The sequence below is a fragment of the Cannabis sativa genome, chromosome 9 (assembly GCF_029168945.1).
Source record: "Cannabis sativa cultivar Pink pepper isolate KNU-18-1 chromosome 9, ASM2916894v1, whole genome shotgun sequence".
Lineage (NCBI taxonomy): Eukaryota > Viridiplantae > Streptophyta > Magnoliopsida > Rosales > Cannabaceae > Cannabis > Cannabis sativa.
In genome coordinates, this window is record NC_083609.1 from 58,846,568 (window position 1) to 58,856,699 (window position 10,132).

The 10,132-nt window shown below is 27.6% G+C and overlaps 1 protein-coding gene across 1 annotated transcript; it reads left to right on the top strand.

Annotated features, from left to right (window-relative positions):
- Positions 1–3,274: 3,274 nt before the first annotated feature.
- Positions 3,275–9,350, top strand: LOC115722275 (probable linoleate 9S-lipoxygenase 5). The gene is made up of 9 exons (XM_030651441.2): positions 3,275–3,580; positions 5,881–6,158; positions 6,415–6,655; positions 6,754–7,119; positions 7,207–7,292; positions 7,383–7,490; positions 7,583–7,887; positions 7,970–8,233; positions 8,322–9,350. The coding sequence occupies exons 1-9, from the start codon at positions 3,376–3,378 to the stop codon at positions 9,073–9,075; spliced, it is 2,607 nt and encodes an 868-aa protein (XP_030507301.2). The 5' UTR covers positions 3,275–3,375; the 3' UTR covers positions 9,076–9,350.
- The last annotated feature ends 782 nt before the right edge of the window (positions 9,351–10,132 follow it).

A 10,132-nucleotide genomic window follows, 5' to 3' on the forward strand; every position in this document is an offset into this window, starting at 1 on the left:
TTGATATTATTTTGCTTATTGCAATTATGTCAATATTTTGTTATTTTTATGTTGCTTTGTAGTTATACTTTTTGTTCTTTTATAATTATTTTTCATATTGTTTGTTAAGTTGTTCTATAGGGTTTTTTTTTTTTTTAAAAAAAAAATTTTTACTGAAACACAATATTTTTATAATTTTGAAACTTTAAATACAATATTTTTGTAAAATTAGTATAGTACAAATGTAGAGAACTCTATGTCTTAGTATTTTTGTAAACTTTGCCTTATTCTACAATATTTTGTAAGTTTCCCTCCTGAAATATATATTTATTTTTTTTATGAAACTCTAAATTTGAAATGAAATAATTTTATCATCATTCCCATATTTTTATTTTATCATTACAAAAAATTTTACTTTTAATCACAACAAAACTTACTTATAACTAAAAGTAAAAAAGTTGTGAATTAGTCACAAATATTACAATTTATTATGACTAAATATATTTTTAGTCATAATACTTGTTATGACTATAAGTTAATTAGTGATAATTTATATCTTAATACTATATTTTAGTTACAAGTAATTTTTTGTTATCCCTAAAAGTCACATTTAATTACAAAAAAATTATATTATAACTAAAAAATTATTATTAAAAGTAACTGTTTTTTTATATTCCAAAAAAACGATTCAAATAAAATAAATACTCAAAACGATTTAATTGTGCAAATTTTAATATAAAATGAAATGAAATATATAATTATAGTATGTGATGTGACTACTTCTCCATATATTATAGGCCCCTAGTTGCAATATATTCTCTTCTTTATATAAACGATGGGCGCATTATTGTCAACACATAAATTTCTATCTGGATTTTTGTTTTAATTTTTAATTTTTTTTATAAAATATTAAAATTAAAAATTACAATATTACTATGTATAACACACAATATATAATTTAGGGTAAATCTACAGTATACTTTTTTAAAATTATATTTTGGTATAAAGAGCTTTTAGTCAATTTATTTTTTACAATCATTTACATTATAATTATTTAGAACTATTTTTAAAATTTGAAAATATTTTGATTAATTTACAATACTAAAAATTAGATTTATATTTTTTGTTACATATCCGACTATTTAATTTTATTTTGAATACAGTAAATTATTTAGAATTTTTTAAAAATTTACAAATAGTCTTAAATAATTATGATGTACACGTTTATAAAAAAAAAATAGACTAATTAATTTTTTTTAAATGCCTACTATATATACATAAGATTTCTATAATTTATAACTAGAGAACATGGTCAGTCAATACATTTTTAGCTAATAAATATTTAATAATACGTATGTATATGATCTTATTGTGATCGCCAATATCCGTATTATATAAAATAATATGGATTATTTGATAATCTAAATAATTATATAGTGTTAATAGTATAATATTTAACATTTATATATATAAATAATAATAGTGTTAGTATTATAATTATATACTTAACCACGTTTTCACATACCTAAATTATTCTTTGTTATCTAATTATATATTATTAAAAACTTTGACAGCACAAAATCAATTATTAGATGGAGATCATAAATCATTTCACCAACGATTAATTAATGTAATATATATTATAATTTCATAGATTAATTAGTAGTATTTAATTAAGTTGATAATCTTTGATTATTAGATGAGACAATATTATTAATTAAATGAAATTAATATGGGAATCTTTTTTGGATCATATCGTCAGAGATTGATCAGCAAATCATCGTGCATATATAATTTATGTACTTATAATAATTTACCAAATTTGTTAAAAAAAAACCCTAATTAATATTATTTATTTATTTTTTATATTTTTACTGTCTATTTTCTAAATTAGTATAAAAACAAGAAAATGTAAGCAACCAATTTTTAACACCTTTCCACACACAAAAAAAATATCACTTTTGCCGGAATATTTAATTACTAAATTTTAGTTCATAGCATCGAAACTTGAAACTTCGCTAATCTCCAATGAACCAATAGTTTTTAATATCTACTTTTCACAGTATAAAAATCCGAAGACATAAATGTCACATAACACAATCAATAATAGGAAAATGATTGCAAGGGATAGAAAGAAATTTCAAAGCCTCATTCTTATTACTTATTTGATTTTTTTTTTTTTTGATTTAAGCGTTTATATATTACAACATGTTTTATCTGGGACTCGAATCTAGGACCTCCAACACCCACACACCCATCTATGGCCACTTGAACTAGCCTCAAGTGGTTTATTACTTATTTGAATCAAACATAGTAATATTATTCCCATTACTATTGTTATCTTAATTCATTATTATATATTATCATTACTATTACTATTATGTATTATACTAAACTAAATGCCACTAACATAAAAAACTAAATATCCTTAACAAAGTAGGTGGTGTACGTACATATTTTGATATTTATATATATATATATATATATTTATAATTAGTATGTGATCCACGTTGTAGTACTGCCCCTCCCTATATTATCGTCTTATAATTAATTATTATTTCTGTAATTAATTTTGTATTGGTTAAGTTTACAAAAAATTAATATTTCAGTAGACCCTTATCTATTTAGACATACGAAAGAGTTTTTTTAGTTAATTTTTTTTTTTTTCATAATTGCAAATGTTATAAATATTTAAGACCACTTGTAAATTTTTTAAAATTTTTAACTAGTTTATAATATAATAAAATTTATATATTTTATTACACACAACTATTTTTTCTTATACACTTGGTAGATAATTGTTTAAGCCTTTTTAAACAGTATAAACTATTTAATTTTTTTAAAAAAATTTACAAGTGGTCCTAAATAGTTACAATATATACTATCATTAAAAAAAGGTTAGACTAATATTTTTTTTTTTCTAAATGCCACAAAAGATAAAGAATTTACCAAAACAATCTTTTAGAGATCCACTATAGAAATTTTCAATAATATACACTAGTTAGTACTATTTTAATAAAATTTAATTACAAAGTACATTAATTATTAAAAAGAAATATAATGAGAATAAAATGTGGATATGTGCATTATTATTAATTAGATGTTGAAAATAACACAAAAAAAAGTTAAAAAAATAAAAAATAATAAATATAGATACACATTAACATGTGTTCCTTGTAATAATAATAATAATAATAATAATAGTACTTATGTACTAAAAAAAAGGGTTATCAATAACTAAGCCACGTATTGATGATCTGTGGGGTGGCCTATATATACCATCCATTTCTCCCATTGTTATTCACAACACTCATCTTCTACAAAAACAAGTACGTATAAATATAATTGCTTATTGATCCTTAAAGAGTTGGTTAATTGCATATTATTATTATTAAGATGAATCTAGCTGGGAAATTGGTGGACACACTAACTGGGGGTCTAAATGGAAAGAAAATAAAAGGAAGGGTTGTTTTAGCAAAAAAGAATGTTTTAGAGTTCAATCCTTTGGCTGCTTCTGTTAATGCTGGCTCTGCCATTTTTGATCGTTTGGGTGAATTTTTGGGCAATGGTGTTTCTCTACAACTCGTTAGTGGTCATGTTGGTAAGTATATACTTAACTATATTATTATATATATATATACATTTGAGATATTTGGAGTATAAATAATTTATATTTTTAATTTCGTATATTTATATACTAAATGTTTTTTTGACGGATTATATACTTTAAGTTATATTTTTTTTTTTTACTTTAGTCACTGTTAGTTGTTACATCAGATTCAAATAGATGAGTATTTGCGCTATAAATATCTAATATTTTATTGCATACATTTACATACATGTTTTTTTTAGGAGACTAAATACTTAAAGTTGTATTTATATTACTTTCGTCATTATCAGTCTCTTAAATCTTATTAAAAGGGACTCATTTTTCAATAAAATGGTCCACTCATTTTTCAATAAAAAAAACTTATTAAATAGTTCCATATAATTATTTAGTACGAAAAAGTAATAACGGATCAAATTTTATCTCATATATATAAAAAAAAATGGAGATTTCATTTGGTAGGAACAAAATTATTGAGCTCCAAGTCTAATAATTACTAAAAAAAAATATGTGTATTTTTAAAATAATTTTTTTGGGCGCTAGGCACTGGCGGATCCAATGAAGGACCCATGCTGAAAAAAAATATTTCTTTTACTTCTTAACTAAAAAAATCTTTTAATTATTTTAATTGCCCACAATAAATGCGCAACAAAATGGGATATCAATAGTTGAATGATAGTTTGACAGTATATCTCGAAAAGAATGTATTTAATGCTATTGATAACGAGCTTATCATTCATCGTTTTCAAAACACACAAACTCGACGAGGACAACTCTAAATATATGAGCTCAAAAATTGATATATTTGCTAAAATTTTAGGATATTGAGTATGTTATATATTTTGAACCTCGTTTTAGATTGCTTTTTTTTTTTATATATATTAGAAGATTTTTAGTGCTTGATATTTAATATCTTTTTAGTTGGGAATTGAAATATTGAACTGTGTTTTTCTTTATATTTACTTGTTTTTTTTTTTTTTTGAATATTTTTATATATGAAAAAAATTTACGCCCACCCTCCAATTAAATCTGCGTCCGCCACTGGCTCTAGTAGGGGTGTTCATCCGATCAAATCCGCACTTTTTTGGTCAAACAACATCAAATCCGCACTAAGTGCGGATTTCATATTTTGGATCCAATCCGATCCGCATAAGAGTTAAAATCCAATCCAATCCGATCCGCAATAGTGCAGATTAGATCGATTATTTTTTTAATAATAAATTATTTAATATTTCATAGAAAAAAAATTTCAAAAAAAAACTATTGTTTCTTAAACTCCAATAATAATCTATTTCCATCTCTATAAATCAAACCAATATACATATATCAATATATATGTACTTATCTTTAGATTTATACTAAAATATATATGTATCTATTACTAAAATAAATAAAATAAATAAGTTAGTATATATATTTAAATTTATATATGTGTCTATGTGAATAAGAATTATTTTCGTTGTGTTTTTTATTATGAAATAAATAAAATGCACCAACTCAATATATTATTAAAAAAGATTAAGAAATTAGAAGTTTGTGTCTTTTTTTAATTAATATATATTATATATTATAATTTTTTAAAAATATATAATTAAGTGCGGATTGGATTGGATCGGTTACTTTTTGAGATCAAACAACATCCAATCCGCACAAGTGCAGATTTTAGTTTTTTCAATCCAATCCAATCCGCACAAGTGCAGATATCTGCATTTTACGGATTGGATTGGATTGGATCGTGCGGATTGGATTGAATCGGATAATTTGTGAACACCCCTAGGCTCTAGGACTAGGTAGGTCTTATGCCTGCATTTATTAGCCAACCTTAAGCTCGATTCTGCCAACACTATATTAACATGACACTTTATATTTGATGAGCAATTTCTCATATTATTTTAAAATGTGTGAGACTTGATATTAAAATATACCAATAATAATATAATACTTTTTCCAGTTGTGTTTGATACCTTAAAACACCCTTTATAAATTTCTCATTAGGTTGAATATCCCATTTTTAATTGTTTGAAAGTCCAAATAAGGTTTAACTAAAACTTATTCCAATCCATAAATGCAAATTTTATGTTGGTTTTCATTATTAATATTCCTTTGTCGTTTCTATGTTTTTGTTGTCGTTTTAAAGGTATTGGCTTTTCTTTTTACTATTTTCTAATTTTCTTTGATTATTACACTTTTTATAACATTAAAGTTTAATTAAGCTTATGGAAACTTCAACTTGTACGGAATCTATGGCTCTGTTATTGACAGTTTGTTTGTGGTGCCATTGATTTTTGTTGTAGCTGGAAAAGTGGGTAAAGAAACCCATTTGGAGAACTGGGTTACTTCTCTCCCAACCTTAACACCAGGAGACTCCGTTTTCAAAGTCACTTTCGATTGGGATGAATCCATTGGAGTCCCTGAAGCTATCATCTTCAAGAACAATCACGTTGATGAGTTCTTCCTCAAGACCATTACTCTTGATGATGTTCCTGGTCAAGGTGTTGTTCGTTTCATCTGCAATTCTTGGGTTTACTCCGCTAGGAAATACAACTACGATCGTGTTTTCTTCAGAAACAAGGTAAAGCCCTCCATGTGTTTGATGAAAGTACTCAATAAAGATCACTTTTTTATTTTTTATTGTGTTTATTTTATTTTTGGGATATTTTCATAAGTACCCAAAATGATGAAAGGATTAGAAATATAGGGTTTTAGAGTTTTCTCAATTTTTTTTTTTTTTTTTGAGGATTTGAACATTTTAAGTTGTTTTTACAGTAACATTACTTATAGTTAAAGATCACTTTATTGATTAGTTGTGCTTTACTTTTTTGGTATAGTCATATCTTCCAAGTGCAACACCAGCACCCTTGCTTAAGTACAGAAGGGAAGAGCTTCAGAACTTGAGAGGAGATGGAAAAGGAGAGCGAAAAGAGTGGGACAGAGTCTATGATTACGATGTGTACAATGATTTGGGCGAACCAGACAAAGGTTCAAACTTTGTTCGTAAAATCTTGGGAGGGAATAGTGAATTCCCTTACCCTCGTAGAGGAAGAACTGGCAGAGCATCCACCAAAACAGGTGATGCAATTGTGTAAATGTATATTGTATATGTGTATTTGCATATTTGGGAGTTTGACTAATTTTTTTTAATACTTTCACATGTTTATGTTTAATAGATTCTACAAGTGAGAGTAGGCTGAAACAAGTGAATATTATGAAACCATTGGATCCTATTGAATCTTTAGACATTTATGTTCCAAGAGATGAACGATTTGGTCACTTGAAGATGTCAGATTTTCTTGCTTATGCAATTAAGTCATTGTCTCAAGCCATTGTACCTGCACTGAAACATTTCTTTGATGAGACTCGAAATGAGTTTGATAGCTTCAAGGAAATAGAAGACTTGTATGAAGGAGGACTGAAGCTACCAACATCAGTTCTTAGCACTATCAGGAACAATGTTCCTGTCGATCTGTTCAGGGAATTACTCCGAACTGATGGTGAACAATTCCTTAAGTTCCCTATGCCTGCGGTTATTAAGGGTAACCAATCTTAAATTGATCAAGTTATACATTGTTTTTTTCTTCATATATAGTATCATAAATAATCTTAAATTCAATGATTTGTAGAGAGTAAATCTGCATGGAGGACTGATGAAGAATTTGGAAGAGAAATGGTTGCTGGAGTTCACCCTATCCTCATCCGTCGTCTCAATGTAATTTCATTACTATAATTATAAGTGATTATCAATTAAATAATGTTTTTTCATATTTGGTCATATAATTTGGTCTAATTTTGAATGCAGGAATTCCCACCTGCCAGCAAGCTTGACCCAGAATTGTATGGCGATCAAACTAGCACAATTACTGAAGAACACATTCAGAATTACTTGGATGGACTCGATGTTTCGACGGTATTGTTTTGGATGAGATCATTTTATTTGTACAAGAACTTCAATTTTATGGCAGAACAACTAATGCAATTTCTCATTATATGACTTTATAGGCACTCAGTCAAAATAGGTTATATATATTGGATCACCATGATTCATTTATTCCCTATCTGAGGAGGATAAACACAACACCTACAAAGGCTTATGCAACTCGAACTCTCCTATTTTTGGCTAACGACGGAACATTGAGGCCTATTGCCATCGAATTAAGCTTGCCACATCCAGATGGTGATGAATTTGGTGTAGTTAGTAAAGTATATACCCCATCTGAAGATGGTGTTGATGGCACCATTTGGCAATTGGCTAAAGCTTATGCAGCTGTAAATGATTCTGGCTACCATCAGCTCAATAGTCATTGGTATGAAACTATCAAATTATGTTGAGTTTTATTGAGTTTGAAATATTTTTTTCTTAAGGACTTGAATTCGGTTGTTATACAGGTTGAATACTCATGCTGTGATTGAGCCCTTTGTGATAGCAACAAACAGACAACTAAGTGCCCTCCATCCAATCTACAAACTATTACACCCTCATTACCGTGATACCATGAACATAAATGCACTTGCTAGACAGAGTCTCGTTAGTGCTGACGGCATTATAGAGTCCACATTTTTCCAGGGAAAATTTGCGTTGGAATCGTCAGCAATAATTTACAAGGATTGGAAACTTACTGAGCAAGCACTCCCAGCAGATCTCCTTAAAAGGTAAAAGCTAATGTTGTTTTCTAATATTCAACACATTTTTGTTATGTTTTTCTCTTAGTAATATATTATTTTATGGCTCTATATGCAGAGGAGTAGCAGTTAAAGATCAAAATTCCCCACATGGCGTTCGCTTACTAATAGAGGACTATCCTTACGCTGTTGATGGGCTAGAGATTTGGTCTGCCATTAAAACATGGGTGAAAGAATACTGTTCTTTCTACTACAAGACTGATGCAACTGTCCAGAAGGACACAGAGCTTCAAGCATGGTGGAAGGAAGTTAGGGAAGTTGGTCATGGCGATAAGAAACATGAAGCTTGGTGGCCAAAAATGCAAACACGCGAGGAACTAGTTGAGTCATGCACCACACTCATATGGATTTCTTCTGCTCTTCATGCTGCTGTCAACTTTGGACAATACTCTTTCACAGGGTACCTTCCAAACCGCCCCACATTAAGCCGACGTTTCATGCCTGAAGAGGGTACTCCAGAATACGAGCAACTTAAATCTGACCCAGAGAAAGGTTTCTTGTTGACAATTACTCCAGAGTTTCAGAGCCTTATTGGGATTTCCCTTGTTGAGATTTTGTCAAGGCATGCTTCAGATGAGCTCTATCTTGGTCAGAGAGAAAATCCTGACTGGACTGCAGAAGCTGAACCTTTAAATGCTTTTGAAAGATTTGGAACAAAACTTGCTCAAATTGAAGACAGAATTGCGAGCAGAAATAAGGATACAAACATGAAGAACCGAGCTGGGCCAGTCAATTTCGAGTATGGTTTGCTCATGCCTTCGAGTGAACAAGGTCTCACTGCCAGGGGAATCCCCAACAGCATCTCAATCTAAGACTTGTCTCATTGCATTATTGGTGTTGTTTTTGTTGTCATTTTATCTTTTCATTTCCTTCCTTTCCTGTAATTGTGTGACAAAGTGTCTTGAATTTGTGTTGTAGTATTGTATTTATTCTTATCTTTTCTTGGATAGAGTAAGTAATTGTTGGTATCAACAATAATAAGGCTTGTGCTATTGCAGCACTAAATTCCTTGCATCATATATGGTGCTTATTTGTACGAACAATATTACTACAATACTGATTAATAAAGTTTATTTTTTACACTATAGAAGGTATAGTGCTTGTGTCCCTCGAAATATAACTTTTACGGTAACGTGGTTTTTTTATTATATTTTATTCAATTTTATCATACCTTTCTTTTTGAAAAAAATGATGATGATGCAAGTTGAATAATAATTAATAAAATGATGCAAGTTAAATACCTTTCTTTCTTTTTTTTTTATTTTTTTTTTAATTTTAATGATTAAAAAACTAAAACTAGAAATTATTATAAAAAAAATTCTTTTATTTTATTATTATAAAGGTATTATTAACAAGTCTTATACTTTAAAGAACACAATTTGATAGTATAAAAAGTTAGAAGACAAAAATACTAATTATTTTTTAAAAAAGGCATGTGATTAAATTTTATGTCTAATAATTTTTTAGATGAATCAATAAATTTCTTTATTAATTATTTTTGTTAATGCATTTGAATTAATGATACTTATATACATAAATTTAAAGTATGTGGCAAATATTTGGAATCACTCTTTAAAAACGTTTTACTTGTTCAACTTTTATGTAACATCTTAAATTTGAATTATATATTGCACTATTGTAGTCATTATGCTCTCTTAAATTAATGATTTCCTTATCAATTTTTTTTTTATATTATTTATGGAATTTAGTCAAATATGTGTTTTGATTATGTGATTCACTTTTGGTTTTTGTTCAAGAATTAATGAAAATAAATATTTTTATACCATGTTATTTTTTGGGATTATTTCACAAAAATATAAAAACAACAAAAAAATTACAAAAATATAGTTTTATAGAATTTTAAATATT